General features: G+C 34.8%; 4 protein-coding genes across 14 annotated transcripts; all 4 read left to right on the top strand.

Annotated features, from left to right (window-relative positions):
- Positions 1-940: 940 nt before the first annotated feature.
- LOC124820685 (U-box domain-containing protein 35-like) lies at positions 941-2,277 on the top strand. 2 transcript variants are annotated; one of them, XM_047292435.2, is made up of 5 exons: positions 941-1,027; positions 1,175-1,423; positions 1,509-1,633; positions 1,729-1,844; positions 1,923-2,277. In XM_047292435.2, exons 2-5 carry the CDS (start codon positions 1,195-1,197, stop codon positions 2,134-2,136), a joined length of 684 nt encoding a protein of 227 aa, XP_047148391.1. In that variant the 5' UTR covers positions 941-1,027; positions 1,175-1,194; the 3' UTR covers positions 2,137-2,277. The 2 variants fall into 2 exon arrangements, with proteins under 2 accessions (XP_047148391.1, XP_087972317.1); XM_088116191.1 differs by lacking the exon at positions 941-1,027 and having other exon boundaries at positions 1,047-1,423; positions 1,696-1,844.
- Positions 2,278-3,924: 1,647 nt separating this feature from the next.
- LOC124820677 (U-box domain-containing protein 33-like) lies at positions 3,925-5,303 on the top strand. Of its 2 annotated transcripts, none has more exons than XM_047292423.2 (4): positions 3,925-4,333; positions 4,562-4,680; positions 4,797-4,912; positions 4,998-5,303. In XM_047292423.2, the coding sequence occupies exons 1-4, from the start codon at positions 3,943-3,945 to the stop codon at positions 5,242-5,244; spliced, it is 873 nt and encodes a 290-aa protein (XP_047148379.2). In that variant the 5' UTR covers positions 3,925-3,942; the 3' UTR covers positions 5,245-5,303. The 2 variants fall into 2 exon arrangements, with proteins under 2 accessions (XP_047148379.2, XP_087972304.1); XM_088116178.1 differs by having other exon boundaries at positions 4,995-5,303.
- Positions 5,304-6,662: 1,359 nt separating this feature from the next.
- On the top strand, positions 6,663-9,947 carry LOC124820950 (P-loop containing nucleoside triphosphate hydrolases superfamily protein). Of its 5 annotated transcripts, none has more exons than XM_088105535.1 (2): positions 6,663-6,796; positions 6,901-9,442. In XM_088105535.1, exon 2 carries the CDS (start codon positions 6,914-6,916, stop codon positions 9,143-9,145), a length of 2,232 nt encoding a protein of 743 aa, XP_087961661.1. In that variant the 5' UTR covers positions 6,663-6,796; positions 6,901-6,913; the 3' UTR covers positions 9,146-9,442. The 5 variants fall into 5 exon arrangements, with proteins under 5 accessions (XP_087961661.1, XP_047148706.1, XP_087961662.1 ...); XM_047292750.2 differs by adding an exon at positions 9,573-9,947 and having other exon boundaries at positions 6,724-9,194; XM_088105536.1 differs by adding an exon at positions 9,554-9,947 and having other exon boundaries at positions 6,724-9,194.
- A 3,950-nt stretch (positions 9,948-13,897) lies between these two features.
- Positions 13,898-21,432, top strand: LOC124820922 (C2 and GRAM domain-containing protein At1g03370-like). 5 transcript variants are annotated; one of them, XM_088105534.1, is made up of 9 exons: positions 13,898-14,023; positions 15,437-16,696; positions 17,757-17,939; positions 18,077-18,360; positions 18,472-18,588; positions 18,706-18,968; positions 19,994-20,162; positions 20,271-20,543; positions 20,687-21,431. In XM_088105534.1, the coding sequence occupies exons 2-9, from the start codon at positions 15,637-15,639 to the stop codon at positions 20,870-20,872; spliced, it is 2,535 nt and encodes an 844-aa protein (XP_087961660.1). In that variant the 5' UTR covers positions 13,898-14,023; positions 15,437-15,636; the 3' UTR covers positions 20,873-21,431. The 5 variants fall into 5 exon arrangements, with proteins under 5 accessions (XP_087961660.1, XP_047148685.1, XP_047148677.1 ...); XM_047292715.2 differs by lacking the exon at positions 13,898-14,023 and adding an exon at positions 14,036-15,135 and having other exon boundaries at positions 20,687-21,432; XM_047292729.2 differs by lacking the exons at positions 13,898-14,023; positions 20,687-21,431 and adding an exon at positions 14,034-15,135 and having other exon boundaries at positions 19,994-20,145; positions 20,271-20,437.

The following is a 21,432-nucleotide window of genomic DNA, read 5'->3' as shown; positions in this document are numbered from 1 at the left end:
GGTGTCATTCTTTTTTATTTATAAACTAATTTTAAACCTGTGCTTCGTTATTTGTTTTTATGTCTATTAAAAGATGTTTAAAGATTGGGAAAATAATATTTATGTTTTAAATGAATCAACCAAAATTTATTTATAAGTTTAAAAATAAGTGTAATATATAAATATAAATAGTAGAGTTTGTAAAAAGATGAAAGATAACTCATGTGTAAAAATATATTAGTTTCTCTAAAATATAAAAAATAAACAAAAATATGTAGAATAAACTTATTAAAAATACAAATCAATGTATAAAGAAATTCGTTTAATGTGTATTACTAAACTCATCTAATCAATGTATTGACAAATATGTTGTTAAACTTATATAATCATTATATGATACACTGTGTAATGTGTATTAGACTACAAACTTGTCTAATATATATTAGAAGACTTGTCTAATGAAATAATGTATAGAGTTGATTAATGTGTTTTAAAAGAGAACCAAATTTATTATTTGTATAAATGATATTAATTAATTTTTTTTGTAAAAAAATATGGATTAATAATATTTTAATTTTAAATACTTATTTTTTTTTGTAAAAATATTCATACTTAGTTTTAATCTAATAAAAAAACATGATTAACAAAATTTTTAATATATATAATAATATAATATGTTAAAAATCATTTTTAATAAAAGTTTAAGTGTAACATTTATATAAATAAAAAAATTTGTCTCAATTTGAAAATGGATAATATTGTTCTATTTTAAGAAAAATTTGGATTAAATAAAAAATCAAAGAGACATAGGTAAATACTAAAATTAAAATTAAGGCAATGATACTTTGTAATACATATACGTGACAACAAAAGTTTAATTTATAGGTTTTGTATAACATGCTTCGTGTCCAGGTTTCGCAATAAAAGCCCTTGTATTGGGCTAACATTTAAGAAGGGGAGTCAAAAGTTGTTATTTCCTATACAACATGTTTCTATAGGATTTGTTTAGGTTTAAGATAGATTTAGAGAAACAACAAGAAAACTAAGGGTAAGTTGTTGTGTGTAAGAAGCGAATTCTTTCATACTTTGGAATAAAACTTTGATATATTATTTCCATACACTGTTTATTACCTTAACAATTCAACAATCTGATACTCTTGTTTTAAACCCAACCCTACACATGGGGATGTTAAAGTCAGTGAAGGTGTGTGGTTGATGGAGATGGAGTACCCAGAAAGCAGCAGCGTGTGTGAGATAGAGGAGGAAGAGGAGAAAGAAGAAGAAAAAGAAGAACAAGAAGAACAAGACTGTGTTTATGTTGCAGTGGGTAAGAGCAACACAAGCATGCACGCTCTCTCATGGACACTCAACAACTTGGTTACTCAATCTACCATCATTTTTCTCATTCATGTATTTCCTGAGATCAAACACATTCCAAATCCCCGTAAGTCATCACATATTTTCCATCTCTCTTTCTTGCTCTATCTGTCTATATTTGCTGCTATGTTTTTGTGTGATTGTGATGACAGTGGGAGTAGGAATGGTTCCAAGGAATGAAGTGAGTGTTGAGCAGGTGGAGAGTTATGTTGAGCAAGAAAGAGGCAAGAGGAGAGAGCTCCTTCAGAAGTTCCTACAATCATGTTCTTCTTCCAAGGTACTAATTCTATAGTTAAACCCAATGCAACCAAATCCTCATTCAATTCCAATGAAACCAAGAAACAAATGAACAACCTTATATATCCAGAACAGGTTAAGGTAGACACCATCCTGATTGAGAGTGACCTGGTTGCAAAGCCTATCCTCGACCTCATTCCCATTCTTCAGATAAAAACTCTAGTCATTGGAGCCAACAAATTCCATCTGAGGTACACCACTAATTACGACCATACCACCATACAAGCTAATTATTCAGCACTAATTAATATACAATGTTTGATTAACAGAAAATCAAAATCAAGGAAAGGGAATAATAGTGTTGCCGATGAGATACTGAGAAATTCACCAGAAAGTTGCAAGGTGAGAATTATATGTGAAGGGAAGGAAGTAAATGAGCAGATGATGATGTCACCCACTAACCATACTTCCATGACTAGCCAAAAGAAAGAAGATAACCATGATTCAGTTTCATGCATTTGTTTCATACTCAAGTTCAAATGATTATTAGCCTGTTTAATTTCAAGTGTAGCAAAAGGGTATAGATATGTAGCTCAGTCAAGTTCTTTGACTCCTATGTAGCTTCTGAAAAATTCATTACTTTGAACAATTCAATTACTTTGTTGTTCATTCTGTCATCAGACACTGGTGTTCATTCTGTCATTACATAAAATATCGTTGATATCAAACAAAGCATTTGATTTGACTTTATTTGAGATGTGTAACGCGTCCTTGGTTACCTCACCACAAAAGGCATATTCCTTCATGCTTCTCACCTGTGATTATACACAACAAAAGCATGGATACACGACTTTAATAGTCAACTCTAATAATTTACAAACGACCAGGTCAACATTGACGAATTCCACTCAAAAACTTTAAAAGTTCCACATAATTGTGATGTTTGAGATTAACTTTTGGTTGATTTCATTGCTTATAATTTTTGCTAAGCTAATCGCGTCACATCGGAAGAGATATATTCGTGAAGTTTGAAGAAGGTTTATATATAACATGCTAAGTGAATATAAACAGTGGTGGAAACCGATATGAAATTGTTGGAAGATGCAGTAGAAAGCTCTCCCGACGAAATGTGTTCAAGAAATTAATAAACCCTTGTAATAGGTGCGCAACTACAAACCCAACATCTGTTTTTGGGGCATAAACATTAAAAGAGAAAAGACAAAGGTGTAAAGATAAAATTAAACAACAATAATATATACAAGATAAGATCCTATTAGATAAGTAATAGAGATCCTATTAGATAAGTAATAGAGATCCTATTAGATAAGTAATAGCAAGGACAACAGAAATGACAAAAAAAAAAATAAAGAAATATTGCTATAATATATGGCTAAGACTACCTAGAATCTATCCATATTTATAAAAAATGTAACAAAAAAGAAGTTAAGAATATGTTAAAGGTTGAGGAATGGATTCAACCAAGAAGACATTGAGCTTCTTCTGTTTTAAACACACGGCCTCCTCACAAAGTAGGAAGTGTGTGTGTATCAAGCAATTTTAGCTAGGATAAATTAGCAATATATAAGTGAAGAGGAGAAGCTTTGTAAACATGTTATATATATTTTTGGTTATCATAAAAAAATATAACACTCATTTCACTAATAGATAAGAAAAAGATTATTTTCTGGCATAAGATCTAAATATTTTTAATTATTAATTATTTGTTCGATAATTAAATATTTTTTTTGTCTTTTATAATAATTGGAATAATTTATTTTTTTAAAAAATTAAATAAATTTAAATTGTTTAACAAAATGAAAGGGTTATAAATTATGAAATTTCATATTCAAACTCGTGGTTAGTGTTTAAACTTTGAAGCTGAAGAAATTTGAATTAAGACTTGTAAATTTGGTATTTATTTATTTCAAAACGATGAATTAAAATAATATATATTGTTTTGATATAATTTTTATTAATATTTGTTTTAAGTTTCATTTGGTTTGTTCATAACAAGTACTTCGACAACATGCTTAAGAATAAAATATTAAAATAATATAGTAAATTTAAATTGAATTATTAAATAAAAAAAATAGTGTATGAAGTTGTAAAGAGAAAGTAAGAGACTAAAGAGAGTCTCAAACTATTAGGTCTCCTTAACGTCCTATAACTTTCAAATAAAAGGTCTTACTTATACTGACAAAGGTAATGTGTCCTACATGTTACAACATAGCCACGTGTACTTTATTTTATGAAATTAGTTTTGTCCAAACATAATTATACAGTCAACTATATATATATATATTGATCCATCAACACAACCCAAGCAATTAGTTGAGAAATCGGAAGACGATGGGTTCGGAAAGGGAGCAGGATGAAGAAAATTCGAGTTGCTTTAGACGTGGTTTTTTAGGGTTCAAGAGAAACCAAGTCATAGATTGCAGCGAGATGGTAGATTCAGATTCGGAGGATCTGTTTGAGATTGATCTGAAGGAGCCTTTGGTTTTGGATACCATACGAGAAGACTGCGAGAGCACTGTGTTCTCTCTTGATATCCACAACTGTAACAATGATGATGATGACGACGATGATGTTGTTTATGTGGCAGTAGGCAACAACGATGAACATTCCAGTCCAAGCATGGAAGCTCTTTCGTGGGCCTTGAAACACGCCGTGACACCCTCTGCCACCGTAGTTCGTCTTCTACACGTTTTCCCTCAAGTCAAGCTCATTCCAAGTCCATGTAATTAACCTCTACCCGTTTTTTTGTCCTTCTCTTCCTCGTTTTTCCATGCTCCGTGTTCATAGTCAAACAAGTCCCTTTCCCCGTATAACACAGGTTTACGCGTGAACTCATCTTTCAATGTTATGTATGATTCCACAAGAATCTAAAGTTAACATCAGAAACAGATATGTCAAAGAGTGTTGATTTGTTGCTTTGTAAGTTTATAACCAAATACTTATTCAACAGTAGGGAAAATTCCGAGGAGTCGCGTTAACGAAGAGTATGCTAACATGCACTTGGCACAAGAGAGAGCCAAGAGGAAATTGCTACTTCAAAAGTTCATTGACCTCTGCGTTCATTCTAAGGTAAATATGTAATTAAATCCTTTGCCTGTAAAAACGTAACACAAAAGATGGTTTCTTACGCTTTGATTATGTGTATATATATATGTATATATATATTGCATTACTGTTATGTACAGGTTAAGGTGGAGATGATGCTGATTGAGGGTGACAATGTTGCTAAAGCGATCATGGAGCATGTTGGAAATCTTAATATAAGAAAAGTGGTTGTCGGAATTTCGAGATCTGATTTAAGGTAGCGTGTCTGAGATGCATAATATATAAGTAAATTGGTATGAATTAAGATCATTTTGTGATTGTTTGATTATTTGGATTAGTAGAAAATGTGAATTTGGAAGGAAGAGTGGCATAGCGGGCACGGTACTAAAATACGCAGAGGAAAGTTGTGATGTAAAAATCATATGTGAAGGGAGAGAAGTGATAGACCAGATGAGTGAGTGCTTCTCCACAGACAACGGAAGTTCAACAGCTTCGCAGGAAATAAATGAATTCGGGGGATTTCTCCCATTGAAGCATTTTATGTCCAGTTGGGTATGCTTATTTAGGTCCATCATCACCAGAGATTAGGTAGATCAAGTGTTATTAAGAATATATAATCATATATACAAAAGTTTTTGCTCTACGTATATATCGGGTTTATTTGATCGAAAAATACAAATACCAATAAGATATGAATCCAATTATACAAAGACACAAGTATTATTTTCTATTTAAAATCTTAAAATAATAAATTAATAAATTTTTCGTTTTTATGTAATGCTTTTTATATTTCTATTCAATGAAACTTATTTTCTTACTTGAATTCTAAAGAAGTAGTTCGTGAACTTTATTTGAGATGTTGAATAGTTTATTTACTTGACAGTTGATGTATGAAGTATTTACGTTCGATTTTTATGTTTTGATGTTATCTTTTTGTGAACAAAGGGCAGAGTCCGAATTAACATAAACTAAGAATATAGCACAAGAGCTATTGGTATAATCTCCACGACATATTTAGCAAAGCAAGCAACTGCATCTTTCACCTTTAATTACGGTTAAGAATTAAATCGTCAATTGGAAAATTGATTAAATTATAAATGAAAAAACCTGTAGGTTTATTATTTTTTATATATTCATTATTTTAAGATTTTAGGTTATGTAATATAATGTTGAGTTTTAGTTTTTGAATGATTATGAATTTTTATAATTTTGTTTTCCACTATTCATACTAATCTTAAATTTGAAACAGAAATGTGATATTTGGGTGAAAAAAAAAATCGAAAACTCCCCAATCTTAGGCTTTTGTCATTTAACATCATACATGAATTTTGTTTAAAAAAATCATTTTTTATATGGACTTCACTTCAAGTACTTGTAATGAGAAACAAAAAGAGATGAACACAAAATAGTCTATAACTTAAATTTTAGAGTTAATATATATTGTTAGTTTTTGACACAAAATTGAATTTCGTTTTGATACTTAATTTTAAAAATAAATAAATATATTCATTTTGACTTAATTATGTTAAATTTTTTTATTTATAAAATAATATTTTAGAAGTTTGAGCTATTTAACTCAAGTATTAGTTTGAAATATCATTTAACACATGAAAACATATAATTTGATTAAATTAGAATGATTATATCTATTTATTTAATTTTAAAATTTGGAATTCAAAATATATTAAAGTTTGTGAAAAAAAAAGAGAGGTTTATTTAACTTAAAATTTTGCTAAAAAAATTATAATATTTTCTTTCTCTTCGATAATGAGAAAACAATAACATTTCTTTTAAAAAAAGGAAAAATAACTAAAAGAATTGCTTTAAAAGAATAAATGATTTTTTTTCACTTAATTTTTCTATCAATCGAAAACTAAAGTAATGAAAGAGAAAAGAAAGTGACTTTTAATATGTGCTGTTTATAACAAGAAGAAAAGTAAGTAAGAAAATGAATTTTGAAATAAAAATACGTTGGGCCTTGAGTAGCCCAAATATGGAAGAAAATTGGGCCTTCTGTTCTTCTCTGAATTTTGAAAATGGAAATAAGAAAAACAAAAGATGTTGTGGTGTGGAAGCTAAAGAAAAGAGAAGGAGAAAAGTAGGGGAGGATCCATAGAAGTGTATCCGAATCCCATCCGAGGTGGTTTTGCTGTTTGTGTCTTCACTCTTCACCCCTCTCCCCTCCTGCAATTACCCAAGCGATCTCTCACTCACTCTATTTCTCTTTCTCCATCACTATTTCAGAACCGTTGCCACCATGAAGCGCCTAAACGACGACGTTGCCAACCCCTCAACGGCGAAGCCAACGTTCCTAACCAAAGCCCAACGCGAGCAATTGGCCCTCCAACGTCGCCAGGAAGAAGTCGCGGAGCAGAAGCGCCGCCAGGAGCAGCTCCTTTCCCACAACCACTCCTCCGATCCCAAACCCTCCTCCGACCGCGATAGAGACAGAGACAGAGAAAGGGACAGAGACCGTGACAACAGGGAGCGCGACCGCGACAGAGACAGGGACAGAGACCGCGATAGGGCACGTGACCGGGACCGGGACCGCGAACCTGAACGCCGAAACAGAGAGAGGGAGCGCGAAGAGGATACCCGGGCCCGTGAGCGAGCTCGGTCGGAGAAACTCGCGGAGCGCGAGAGGGCACGTGACCGGGACCGCGAGGCCGAGCGCCGCAACAGAGAAAGGGAGCGTGAAGAGGAGACCCGGGCACGCGAGCGAGCTCGCTTGGAGAAACTCGCGGAGCGCGAGCGCGAGAAGGAGCTTGAGTCCATCAAGGAGCAGTACCTGGGCTCAAAGAAGCCCAAGAAGCGCGTGATCAAGCCCAGCGAGAAGTTCCGGTTCTCCTTCGACTGGGAGAACACGGAGGACACTTCGCGCGACATGAACGCTCTTTACCAGAACCCCCACGAAGCTCAGCTCCTCTTCGGCCGCGGCTTCCGTGCTGGCATGGATCGCCGTGAGCAGAAGAAGCTCGCCGCCAAGAACGAGAAAGAGATGCGCGAGCAAATCCGCAAGAAGGACGGCCTCGAGGAGAAGCCCGAGGAGGCCGACGCTCAGCGCCGCAAGGAGGCCGCCGCCGATCTCTACGACACCTTCGACATGCGAGTGGACCGCCACTGGAGCGAGAAGAAGCTCGAAGAGATGACCGAGAGGGATTGGCGCATCTTCAGAGAAGACTACAACATCTCCTATAAGGGTTCCAAGATTCCTCGCCCCATGAGGAGCTGGATCGAGAGCAAGTTGAGCCAGGAGCTCTTGAAAGCTGTGGAGAAGGCTGGCTATAAAACCCCTTCTCCTATTCAGATGGCAGCCATTCCCCTTGGCTTGCAGCAGCGTGATGTCATTGGCATTGCTGAGACTGGTTCCGGGAAAACCGCGGCGTTTGTGCTTCCCATGTTGAGCTACATCACCAGACTTCCTCCCATGAGTGAGGACAACGACGCCGAGGGTCCCTATGCTGTTGTCATGGCCCCCACTCGCGAGCTCGCGCAGCAGATTGAGGATGAGACTGTTAAGTTTGCGCAGTATTTGGGAATCAAAGTGGTGTCCATTGTTGGTGGGCAATCCATTGAGGAGCAAGGGTTTAAGATCAGGCAGGGCTGTGAGATTGTCATTGCCACTCCTGGACGTTTGATTGATTGCTTGGAACGGCGCTATGCTGTTCTAAACCAGTGCAATTATGTTGTTCTTGATGAGGCTGATCGCATGATTGACATGGGGTTTGAGCCCCAGGTGATGGGTGTCCTTGATGCCATGCCTTCCAGCAATCTCAAACCGGAGAATGAAGATGAGGAGCTTGATGAGAAGAAGATTTACCGGACCACTTATATGTTCAGCGCCACAATGCCCCCTGCTGTGGAGAGGCTTGCAAGGAAGTATTTGAGGAACCCTGTTGTGGTCACCATCGGCACTGCTGGAAAGGCAACTGATTTGATCAGCCAGCATGTGATCATGATGAAGGAGTCTGAGAAATTTTACAAGCTTCAGAGATTGCTTGACGAGCTTAACGACAAGACTGCGATCGTGTTTGTCAACACCAAAAAGAATGCGGATATGGTTGCGAAGAATTTGGACAAGGAAGGGTATCGCGTGACCACTTTGCATGGAGGGAAGTCGCAGGAGCAGAGAGAGATTAGTCTTGAGGGGTTTAGGACCAAGAGATATAATGTTCTTGTTGCCACTGACGTTGCCGGACGTGGGATTGACATACCTGATGTCGCTCATGTTATCAACTATGATATGCCTGGGAATATTGAAACGTACACTCACCGTATTGGGCGTACTGGTCGTGCAGGAAAGACGGGTGTGGCTACAACATTCTTGACTCTTCAGGACAGTGATGTCTTTTATGACCTCAAGCAGATGCTCGTTCAAAGTAACAGTCCTGTTCCACCTGAATTGGCAAGGCACGAAGCTTCAAAATTCAAGCCAGGAACGATTCCTGACAGACCACCTAGACGAAATGACACTGTTTTTGCGCATTAAAGAATTTTTTTTGAGGTAGCCATTTCTTTAGAAGACATCGACATTGCAGGTAATGTGAAATTTTCTGGTTGGGGTAATGAACATTTTGCCAGTGAGACACTACCAGCATAATCTGCTTATTATGGTTATATGATCCTGTATAAAAAATTGTTTACAGCAGTCTTTCTATTCTGGTATCGCTGTCCTTGCTTGTATTCTGTTTAGCTAGAGCTACTACTATTCTACTTATTAATTATTTCTAACAGGATTAATAGTTTTTAGATGAGGATATTGAATTAAACTTATCATGTGACTTGATATCTGCCTTCTTATGCTACAGTGGTTGCATTTTCTGATTGCATTTCTTGCTTTATCCAGGCTGTCAGTTGTTTGATTGATGTTTTTGTTTTTCCTTAAGACTTAAAACAGTTTCTGCGCATTTGTTCAGCTGATGTCAAAGTGAAGGTTGAATGGATACTAACATTTGTCAAATGTTGCTTCAGTTTGGGTTAGTTTCAGTTCTATCGTTGGTGCCATATCTCAGCCTATGCATGACTGCTGCAGTCTTGTTCCAGCGCACCTCGTAGAGTAACTCACCCGAAATTTTTTAACTCATTAACATGTAAAATGTTTTACAATATCAGTATACTTTAGCTATCAGCAAGTTTTGTCTCGGTCGGTTAGGCATGTACACAGACATTTCTTAGGGTATACAGTCTGTCTTGAATATAAAGCTGATGGAAAATGGTGGAAGTAAGTTGTACGAAGTTTAATGCAATATCTCTATGTTTGATACTTTATCATATTAAATTTTTTTAACTCATTAACATGTAAAATGATATACAAATGTCAGTCTATTTTAGCTATCAGCACGTTTTGTCTCAGTCTGTTAGGCATATACACTGACATTTCTTAAGGTATACGGTCTGTGTTCATTATAAATCTGATGAGTAAACGGTGGAAGTAAGTTGTAGTTTAAAGCAAAATGTCTAAATTGGAGGCTTTATCATATTAAATTGATACTAGGAATTGGAATACCTGGATTGGATGATCGAAGAAATGTTATCATAGAATCATATATGTAAAAATCCTTGATAGCAAAGCCTATGTTTGGAAACCCGTTAGTCAAGCCTCTGAACATATGTTAAGTCTCAGTTACAAACGGGCTCCTTCTGCAAACATACTTTCAAGGTTCTGAAAACGGAGACTAAAACATGTGCTTTAGGTAAGCTAAATTTGACAGTAGTAATGGGCATGCAGAGTATTTTTTGCTTAAAGCACAATGTATTTTTACTGAAGTTTAAGATAGAAAAATGCCACGGCCTAGAGGTTCTAACCAATGTTGATAAATGGCAGCGTGATGGCTGCCCTGGTAGGTTTTTGCCAATCGCCGCCCTTGGCAATTCGGGAAGTAGGACCTACCCATAGGCCGCAAGGGCGTGTTTATGTGGCGTAATTATGGCCTTCGGCCACTGATGACACTGGCTCTAACATGCTGTTATTAGAGGTGCCAAAATCATTTTCCCTATTAAAGGAAAGACAAATAAATGGTAAAAGAAACTAGTAAAATGTTTTACTATATTTCTTTTTGTTGCTATCGACTAGAGATAAGGTCAATTCATAGTTTATAAGTGGGTACAAACCTCACCTTACAAGCCGGTTTTGTGGGGTTGAGTTAGGCTTAATAACTCACTTTCTAATATGGTATCAGAGCCATGGTTAGAGTCTATCCTAACGAGTTTTAAGTGGACATTCTATTCTTCTATTCTACCGGCCATTGGATCATCCAATTTCTATTATCACGCACGAGATGTCTATACTTCGGCGTGAAGGGGTGTGTTGGAAGTCTCACATCGACTAGAGATAAGGCTAATTCATAGTTTATAAGTGGGTGTTGGAAGTCCCATATCGATTAGAGATAAGACCAATTCATAGTTTATAAGTGGGTGCAAACCTCATCTTACAAGTTGGTTTTGTGGAATTGAGTTAGGCTTAAAAACCCACTTTCTAACACTTTTATTAATAACCACACAAGAAAAACAACTGGTTATTCTTGTAACGTTTGCCTTTAGCAACACAGATTCACAGTTAGCTGGTAAGGCTTTCGGAATATCTTAATTGTAGTTATTATTGTCTGCATATTTCCAACTTTTTAGTGTTTTTTTTTTCTGTCATTCGTCTTTACCAATGGTCTAAAGGAAAATAGTTGTTCCAAGATAATGATAGGATGATGACAAGGAGTGATACAAAATGCAAGAAGGGGGTTATGTGGGGATTCTATTTTGAAACAGGGTTCCTTACCCAGAAACAAACCTCAATGCTTCCTATGTACTGGAAAAAATTTAGTATAGAGGCTGCTTTCCTCCTAAGTTCAGTTTTTTGTTTTTTTCTGGTTAAGATTCTCTAGCTTAAGCACAGTCTAGTATGGTTTTATCGGGTTCCGTTTGAGGTTATTCTGTGAGAACTGTGTTTGCTTTAAGTGATCTGTGATGATATGTGAAGTTTTGAAGAAAAACAAAATGCAGTATGAGATTTGATTAAATGCAAATTTATTTCTATACTAAACTTTAGTTCTTAAAATGCGTTTATTTATTGAGTTTTTCTTTTAATTGTTTTATAATTATTGTTGAAAAATAATAAATAATGTTTTAAAATTATTATTCCTTTTTAAGAATTGGTTTATTTATAAAATTTTAACTGGCTGTTTTAACATAAAATGCTTATATTTAAAAAAAATATATGTCAAGAACATTTTTTATATTATACTAAAAAATAATTCATTGACCTCCATTTATAATTCATTATATATATATATATATATATATATATATATATATAATAAAATGTCTCTATTGAATTAAACTATGCCACTTTTATTTAGATTACTTCAGATCATTTCACACTTTAACCAAAATTTCTTTTAAATGACTTCAAATAAAAGCTTTAAAATGTAGAAATCGTTTAATTTTTTTTTTGTTTAAACTCTTTTTTAGCAAAAATGAAGTAACTAAAAAGATAATTAATTCGTACACTGTTTTTAGTATATGTTGAGTTACTTCTTAAGTTTTTATGTAGTTCAAACTACAAAGATATAATCTTTTATAAACATATAGTATCATAGCTTAATAATACTAAAAACAACAAATATTATAAACTTAGCACTCGATATAAGCGTAATTACATAATAATATTCAACTTTAAGTTCAATAGTACATAATAATATCATTTAAAAATAACGTTTTTCTGAAATAAAATAACAGCCAAATTACATTTTATGTTATTTTATTAAGGAAAAAACAACATTTTTTAAAATATATAGTTCTTTTTTATTTTTTTTCTTTGTTGATCCGCTGTGAATTTATTTGTATTCATTTTTTCGATTATTGACGGGTTTCCAAGCCAGAATAAAACTTCTCCATTTAAAAAAATTGAAGCATGTTTAAGAGTTTTTCTTTTTAAGTGACATTAGATTGATTTAAGGTAAAAAAAATGAAACTATATAAATAATGTTTATGGAAAATAAAAGTGTTTTTTTGTCTATTAACTTTTTTAAATGATGTCATGAGAAAATAAAGTTTTGTTAGATATTATAAATAATGTTTATGGAAAATAAAAGTGTTTTTTTGTCTATTAACTTTTTTAAATGATGTCATGAGAAAATAAAGTTTTGTTAGATATTATAACAGGTAGTTGATGCATTGTCTCTTTGAAGATTAGAACAAGTTATAACAGGTATATTCGTTAGGTTTCCGTTCATATTCAACAAATTCCCTTTCAATATATATTAATTAATGTTTTAGTTTAAAAGATCAAAATGATTGATGTTTTCAATTTGACAATGAAGTATTAAAAGTGTTTTAAAAAATAGGTAGGCCAAACTGGTGAATCCTATTTTTCCTAAGCGCAGCCCAATATTGATCTACCAAAAATGGATTAAATTAGATTGACTTATTAATTAAAAATAGGTTGAGTTTTATAATCCGGTTCGACCCTGTTGAAGCTTGTGGATTAGTTTTTTATGTCTGCTATTTAAATTTCAAATGAAAATGGATTAAAATTATTTTATTTTTTACATCAAAAAGGACAAATGACGGGTTGTCAGATTCTAAAATCAAAAACACTATCTTCTAAGAATTTTTAGTTCTTGATCGAATTGTATCAGATTTTGGTTCAGCGGTATCAAAACTTTATCGAATTGTCAAATTATGTTAATACAAAAGTATCATAGTGTATGTTTCAATTTTTTAATGAAGCCAGGTTTGTGGGCTGGTCCGACTGACTTACATGACTAACCTATCAAATTGTCAGAGTTTAGTGAACCAGATTGGTTCAGACTGTCAAAGCTGAAAATGTTGTCCTAATTCATTTTTTTTTACCAGATTGATCCGTCTGATCCTTTTTACTATCCTAAAATAAACAATAGAAATATTTATTTAAATTTTGTGATTCAATAAATATCATTAGCTTGAAATATTCAATAATATATTTATGAAAGATAAAGAAAGAAGAACTAAGGAATCTTAATAAAGTTATTTTGGAGTACTTATTTCTTTTAAGAAAAAGTGTTAAACAATTAATAAAAACGGATCATAGAAATATTTTCAAAAGTTACAGACAACATACTAAAAAAATATAATGTAACAAAATAGTTAATCAGAGCTTACTAAATACTAAATTATTACTTTAATTAAAACCTTGTTTTATTGCCCTACGTGTAATAACGGCTATTTTATGTTCGTAGAGAAAACAAGCTGTTGTTCCTTTGAAAATGTCGTTGTAACGAAAAGGTGAGAAAAGGATGAGATGGCATAGGCATCGCCCTCAATTTCATAACCATGAGATTCTGTTGAATTCTCTTTTGGCCTTTTCTGAGATGACCACTTTCAGTGTGCAACTAAGGTAAAGAAAAGAGTGGTAGAATTTCGCTTCATAGGATTTCTTTGTTTAGCATATATCAAGAGAATGTAGTGGAACAAAAAAATGAAATGTTGGCACATAGCATAGCAATGGCATAACATAGTAGTTTTGATGATTGCAAGGTCAAAGAAATAGCATCTGTATAAAATGGGAAAGCAAGAAAAACACAGGAACAGGGAAAGGGAGAGAGTGTCTGTTATTAATGTCTCAACCCACCATTCCGCGACTCCCTCCTTTTCTAATTTTGATATTCAAATTTTCCATTCATTTCTGACCCTTCAATTCGTTTGTGTCTTTTTAGGGTTTGTCTCTCGGATCACCCGCTCTTAAAATTCTCTTCTTTTTTTCCATTTACATTTTTTTTTCTTGCCATGCTGACGGGTGATGGCCCAGACTTTCTGCACTTATTTTCATTTCTACAAACCGTCAGCGATGAGTCTGTCACGAAACAATTGAATTGGGTTGGATTGTGAATTCTGAATTGTCTTCTTTTCTTTTCCTGGCAGAATCGATATTGTTTATACATGTTTCTGTCAGATTGTTGGGTTGATTTCCCCCCTGGTCATGCGTCTGATCAATTCGGTTCTGGGTTTTGCCAATCCAATTTGTTGCTTTTGGTGCTTGATTATGAATAACCTTCTCCTTCTGCATGCATTGCATTTTCCTTTTGAAAGGATTTTCTGGGTCGCCCTCTGCTGAAGGAAAAAAGTTGACCTTTTTGCCGTAAGATTGGAGTTATAATTAGAAAATGAAGCTTGTGATTCGTGTTATTGAGGCAAAAAACTTGGCGTTGACGGATACCAATGGGTTGATTGATCTGTACGTGCGGGTGCAGTTGGGGAAACAGAAGTTCAAGACCAAAGCGGTAAAAAGTTTGAACCCAATGTGGGATGAACAATTTACTTTTTGGGTCGACGATCTTAAAGATTCGCTTATTGTCTCTGTGATGGATGAGGACAAGTTCTTTAATTATGACTACGTGGGACGGCTTAAGGTGCCAATCTCACTTGTTTTTGAAGAGGAAATTAAATCCATTGGTCCTGCTTGGTATTCATTGAAATCCAAAAACAAGAAGTGCAAGAACAAGCCATTTGGTATATTGTACTGTTCAACTGAACTCCCCTCAACCTTATCCAATTGTTTAGGGCATTTTTTTCTACATCCCCCACCCTTCTCAGTTTGCTTGGTTGTTTGTTTTATTATGTCAAATTCATGATTTCCTGCTGTTGTTATATTGCTTTCATGCTATTGTAGACGACTGATCTCGAAATGTAAATGGCCTTTTGTCGAGTTTTAAGGGTCATCTGCATCAAGTCCTTTTGGAAAATATTGTGCTCGTACGTGGATCCCGCTATTGAACTTAAATTGTGACAATTGCTTTCATTTTCTGGACAGGTGAGATTCATTTGAGTATATTCATTTCCCAAAATGGATCTGGGGAGTCAAATGACATCGGCGATCAGTTAGTACCTCCAAGAAAATGTCCTGATGCAATTACCAATTCTCCTTCGTTGTCTTCTCTTAGCTTTTCAAACTTGTCTTCTCCTGTAAGGGAAGAAACCGCATCTTCCAGTTCTAAGGAGGACAAACCTTTTATGCATCAAAATCAAAAATCGTTTGCTGGCCGAATTGCTCAAATATTTAACAAAGGCACTGATGTGGCTTCGATGTCTCCCAGCAGAAGTATTGACTCAGACCAATCTGAAACAAGCAAAATTGAAGTTGGTGGTGAAATCAAGATTGAGGAGGATCAGCCCCCTGTTGAGACTTTCGAAGAAACTATGAAAAAAATAGAGTCCGCAGATCAAGGAAGTGAAATTCCTAGCAATTTATCGGGAGGAGTTCTTATTGATCAATTATACATAGTTGCACCGGGAGACTTGAATACATTGCTATTTTCACCTGATTCTAATTTTCCCAAGACACTGGCAGAGGTACAGGGTACTACAGAACTGCAAGTTGGTACTTGGAAGTTTGAGAATGGTGGGGAGACCCCAAAAAGATCGCTTTCTTACCTCAAGGCAGCCACTAAATTAATCAAGGCTGTCAAAGGCTACGAGGACCAGACATATTTAAAGGCTGATGGGAAGAACTTTGCGGTTTTCGCCAGTGTCAGTACTCCAGATGTTATGTACGGCAGCACCTTTAAGGTAGAATTACTTTATGTAATCACACCTGGACCGGAGTTGCCATCGGGGGAACAGTGTTCACGTCTGGTGATATCTTGGCGAATGAACTTTGTACAGAGCACCATGATGAAAGGAATGATAGAAAGCGGAGCTCGGCAAGGTATGAGGGAAAGCTTTGATCAATATGCTATTTTGTTATGTCAGACTGTAAAGGCTGTTGTCTCAAAGGACCTTGGTTCTAGTAAGGAACAGGCTTTGGCAACATTACGACCAGAGCCTCAGTCAGACTGGAGGCTGGCACTGCAATATTTAGCTAACTTCCAAGTATTCTTAGCATTCTTAATGGTCATGTCCGTGTTTGTGCATATGTGGCTGGCATCTCCTAGGCTAATTCAAGGGCTTGAATTTGTTTGGCTTGACCTACCAGATTCTATTGGGGAATTTGTTGTATGTGTTGTCTTGGTTCTTCAAGGTGAAAAAGTATTCGGTCTAATCTCACGCTTCATGCAAGCCAGAGCACGAAAGGGTAATCCCTTTATTTCCTTAATTATTTTATGATCCTTTAACTTGACAATTTGCTTGATTTTAAACACCCATCAGATTGGGTGTTTATCTGAGTAAATGAAATTTCCTTCGTTTTTTTTTTGTTGGTCAAAGAATAGTACCTTAAGAGAGAAAAACAAAATTCCAATGTGGGAAACAACATACCGTCCTAAGAAAAACAGGGAAAGAATGACAATCCGAATTCAAGCAAAGAGTAATATATGCTTTAGCTCAGAAGAAATTTCTACCTCCTATGCGGCGTTTTGAGAAAACCATAAACTGAAATATGTTAGGGAACTTTTACTCCAATAATAGATGCAAAGCAGTAAATTACTGGTTAAAATAGACAAATTAATACTCTGACCAAAATCAAATAAATAATTGATACGTACAGAATTGAAAGCCTTGTACTTTGAAAATGAGCTTTCTTGCCAGAAAGAGTCAAACCTAAAGGTGAAGAATGTATTTCATGTTTTGCTCAGATACTGCTCTGGTTTTCTCAAGTGCTTGTTTTATACACTTTCGAGTTATACAAAGTAATATTAAATAATAAACATATAAATAAACCTAAATATGCAATACATAAAAGAATAGGAGTAAGGTAGACATCTTAGACATCCTCTGTACAGTCAGTGTCTCTGACAATGTTAGTTATTGCATCTAATGATTTTGAATTTTATAGGATAAAAAACAAATATTTATTTTACAAGGATCAAAATTGAAACACTCATTTTATAGATATTAATAATTATAAACATATTCAGCCTTTTTCTATCATTAAACTTGTATCTTTTTTATTTGTATGGAGGAAACAATATGAGCTTGTCAAATGCTAATGTAGTATGGACCTGGAAATTTCTTCCAGTTACGTTTTATTTGAATGAATTGATTTTGCTTTTTCTGACACCTGAGATGCTTATTTTTTTCACGGGGTGGCCAGGGATTTCTTCTCCCTTCTTTCTTGATTGTTTAGCCCTTGTTTACTTTATTTGGTGGTTATATGGTTTTCCTGATATAGTTTTTATGGGGTACTACAATATTAGGTAGTGATCATGGAATTAAAGCACACGGAGCAGGATGGATGCTAACTGTGGCCATAATAGAAGGAAGCAATTTAGCTATTGCTGAATCTAAGGCATTTTGTGATCCATATGTTGTGTTTACTTGCAATGGAAAAACAAGAACCAGCTCAATCAAGTTCAAGAAATCTAGTCCTTTATGGAATGGTGAATATATTTGAAATCTGATACTTTATCATTAATGAGCACCTCCAGCGATCTAACACACGAGTCTATTTTCCTCTACATGTGGATGGTGAATATGATAAAGTATTCTTTGTTAAAAAAATTATCTGTCTTTGCAGAAATATTTGAATTTGATGCAATGGATGATCCTCCTTCCGTGCTGGATGTGGATGTTTATGATTTTGATGGACCTTTTGATGAAGTTACATCTCTAGGACATGTTGAAATCAATTTTCTTAAAACAAACATCTCAGATCTTGCTGATATATGGGTTTCCCTTGAAGGAAAGTTGGCTCAGGCAAGTCAGTCTAAGTTGCACTTAAGAATTTTCTTGAACAACACTAGACGCGGGGATGTTGTAAAACACTATATAAGTAAAATGGAGAAAGAGGTGGGGAAGAAGGTAAGGATCCTTCTATGTTGTCAGGCGTTTGTTTTTCTTATTAATTATTTTGCACTTCTGTTTTATCACCCTTTTCTACCCTTTTTTCTTTTCCTATTTACAAAATTGTAGATTAATTTGCGGTCTCCTCAAACAAATTCAGCCTTTCAGAAACTCTTTGGGCTTCCACCTGAGGAATTTCTCATCAATGACTTCACCTGTCATTTGAAAAGAAAAATGCCCCTACAGGTGTGGTTGGTTTGTAATGTGGTGTTGAAAGACATTGTAAATTCTATTTTTATTTTAATGGACATGTGCTTTCTTTCTTATTATCTCATTAAGTTGTCAATTTTTTGTTTTCTTCAGGGTCGACTGTTTGTTTCAGCAAGAATAATTGGTTTCCATGCAAATTTGTTTGGACACAAGACAAAATTCTTCTTGCTCTGGGAGGACATTGAAGACATTCAGGTTATTCCTCCTACATTTTCATCAATGGGAAGTCCAATAATTGTCATCACTCTTTGGCCAGGAAGAGGTGTGGATGCAAGGCATGGTGCAAAAACACAAGATGAAGATGGCAGACTGAAGTTCCGGTTCCAATCCTTTGTGTCTTTCAATGTTGCAAACAGGTAGACTGGGGACATTTGATGTTATTGTACAAGCTTGCTTCTTCTATATGCTTAACTGCAACACCGCTGCAACTACCACAATTTTGTTTTACCAACCCTGGTTACTTTAGGTCTACAACGACACCAGTATCACTTTGAGTTTTGACCTCGAGTTAAGGCATATAAGAAATAGTATATCACATGATAAAATGCATTTAGTGCTCATGAAAATTAGTATTTAGGAAGCTAGGCTGAATCAATGTTAACCTAGAAAATAGTGTCGACTAAGTCTGTTAAGAGCCTAGCCTATATGTATGAATGCTACATGTATATGTATATAAATTCTAGAATAAGAAAGCATTTTCATTCTTAGTTTTCTCTTAAAACATTTGGTTCTTTTTGTCTCTAAAACTCAACAATTTTGATTGTGAATTTATGTTAAACATTAAAAATTGTCAATATCAACAATTCACAGTTGCAATTCTTTTGATCATTTCCTATCCTGATGCTCTGATAAAACCCATTAACTTCTATTATATTTTCCTTTGTTGTAAATTGCATTGCCCTACGTTGGTTGGTAACTAAATTGATTTTCTTAAAGTGTGGAACTAGAAAAATAAAGTGTGGAAGTTATTTTCTTAATGTGTTTAGGTGTCTGCATTTCTTTGATTAACCATCATGCAATATTAAGTTGCTAATGGATGATGAAGAAAAAGTATGCTAACTTGTGTTTTTTGTTTCTTGTTGATCAAGCTATGCTTTCATAGTTATTTGTTGTTTTAAATATCCGATAATATGATCTTCCAATTGTGTTTGATTATATTTTTTTAGACTAATGTAGTTGTTTTCCAACTAGCCACTACTCCAACTACATTTTGTGTGAGATATTTTCGACCACCTGAAAAAAGGCCCATGTTTTTGGAGGCGTGGTCTTCCAACTTGTCAATAGATGATTTCAAGAAATTATCTGTGAAATTAATGGTGACAAACTATATTATAAAAGATATCCTATTTTACAACTCTAAAACTGTTCTGTGCTGGTATAGGACTATCATGGCTCTCTGGAAGGCCAGATCCTTGAGTCCTGAGCAGAAAGTTCAGTTAGTAGAAGAAGACTCTGAAACTAAAGGCCTTAGAAGCGATGAGAATGGGTCATTCATCGGTCTTGGTGATGTCAGCATGTCTGAGGTTCATTCTGGTGCACTTTCTGTTCCTGTAATCTCTCTCTTCCCCTCAAAAAATTATTGGTTCATTATCACTTTTTTGTACAACTTGGCAAATGCTCGTGTTTCATTATAGTTTCTTATGTTTTAATTAATTTAGGCCAGTTTCTTGATGGAGCTATTTAGTGGGGGTGAGTTGGACCGAATGTTCATGGAAAAATCTGGCTGTGTTAATTATTCTTATACCCCTTGGGTATCTGAGAACAGTGGTGTATATGAGAGGGCAGTGTATTATAAGTTTGAGAAGCGGATTTCACGTTATAGAGTTGAAGTAACGAGCACTCAGCAGAAATCTACTTTGGAAGGAGGAAAGGGTTGGCTGTTGCAAGAGGTTATGAACTTCCATGGAGTTCCCCTTGGTGATTTTTTCAATGTAAGCAAGCCAAATTTAGCTTGTTCCTCAACTTTCTATGATGTATTTGTTGTATCTTTGTTTTCTAGGCTTACCCATATTTGTCATCTAATTGATTTTGTCTTCTGTACCGTTGCCTTATGTCTTCTAACAATGCTCTACAGTTGCACATTCGCTATCAAATTGAGGATTTGACTCCAAAGGCATGTAAAGTACAGGTATTGTTTGGAACTGAATGGCTGAAAAGTACAAAACATCAGAAAAGGATTACAAAGAACATCCTAAAAAATCTGCAAGAACGCTTAAAGTTGACATTCAGTCTAGTTGAGAAGGAATTTTTGGCTAAATAACGAATGAATCATCATACGGAATTAAACCTCTTACAATTAGGAAATGTAACTGATATTCTCACAGCACCATTACAATATAGATTCTTGTATATATGATTCTGGGCAATCCTTAACATTTCGTCCAAGAAAAAACAGTTCCTCATATTCTACGATTTTCTTAGAATAATTACCATTCAACAAAATTCAGATTGCCCAGTGTTTCACCAATTAATAAACCAAACTGACTACACCCTCCTTTCAGAACAAATATTTTTCCATTCTTCAGCTTGAACTGGGATATATGATGACTTCAGAAAATGATGCTGATTTGCTACCAAAATTTGTTGTTCATACCAGACTACTGTTTGGAGATATTACTAACTGGTTTGTCGTAAATGCCTACCAGTTCAAAATTTGGTTTGCTGTGAAATGTCACTATTTAGATGATTACTTGGCATTTATCATATGTCATGGTTACTGTTGTTTGCTTCCAAAGTATAGGTGACAAAATAATTAGTCAGTGATTGTAAGAAATAGTTTGACTGCTATAATATTCTGGTGCTCAAGTATATATCTCTCAC

Source organism: Vigna umbellata, chromosome 1 (assembly GCF_029865625.1).
Source record: "Vigna umbellata cultivar VRB3 chromosome 1, Vumbellata_1.0, whole genome shotgun sequence".
In the NCBI taxonomy this organism is placed as follows: Eukaryota; Viridiplantae; Streptophyta; class Magnoliopsida; order Fabales; family Fabaceae; genus Vigna; species Vigna umbellata.
Note: the sequence above shows the minus strand (reverse complement) of the source record. Positions and strands in the feature narration are given on the sequence as shown.

Excerpts from the sequence above, each read along its gene's own strand:
- LOC124820685 (XM_088116191.1), top strand. The coding sequence starts at position 1,195 with ATGGAGATGGAGTACCCAGAAAGCAGCAGCGTGTGTGAGATAGAGGAG. Across the intron at positions 1,634-1,695 it reads AATCATGTTCTTCTTCCAAG|AAACAAATGAACAACCTTAT; the intron begins GTACTAATTCTA and ends AATGAAACCAAG. Across the intron at positions 1,845-1,922 it reads GCCAACAAATTCCATCTGAG|AAAATCAAAATCAAGGAAAG; the intron begins GTACACCACTAA and ends TTTGATTAACAG.
- LOC124820677 (XM_088116178.1), top strand. The coding sequence starts at position 3,943 with ATGGGTTCGGAAAGGGAGCAGGATGAAGAAAATTCGAGTTGCTTTAGA. Across the intron at positions 4,334-4,561 it reads CAAGCTCATTCCAAGTCCAT|TAGGGAAAATTCCGAGGAGT; the intron begins GTAATTAACCTC and ends CTTATTCAACAG. Across the intron at positions 4,681-4,796 it reads ACCTCTGCGTTCATTCTAAG|GTTAAGGTGGAGATGATGCT; the intron begins GTAAATATGTAA and ends TGTTATGTACAG.
- LOC124820950 (XM_047292750.2), top strand. The coding sequence starts at position 6,914 with ATGAAGCGCCTAAACGACGACGTTGCCAACCCCTCAACGGCGAAGCCA.
- LOC124820922 (XM_047292715.2), top strand. The coding sequence starts at position 14,790 with ATGAAGCTTGTGATTCGTGTTATTGAGGCAAAAAACTTGGCGTTGACG. Across the intron at positions 15,136-15,436 it reads GTGCAAGAACAAGCCATTTG|GTGAGATTCATTTGAGTATA; the intron begins GTATATTGTACT and ends TTTTCTGGACAG. Across the intron at positions 18,589-18,705 it reads AAAGAAAAATGCCCCTACAG|GGTCGACTGTTTGTTTCAGC; the intron begins GTGTGGTTGGTT and ends TGTTTTCTTCAG.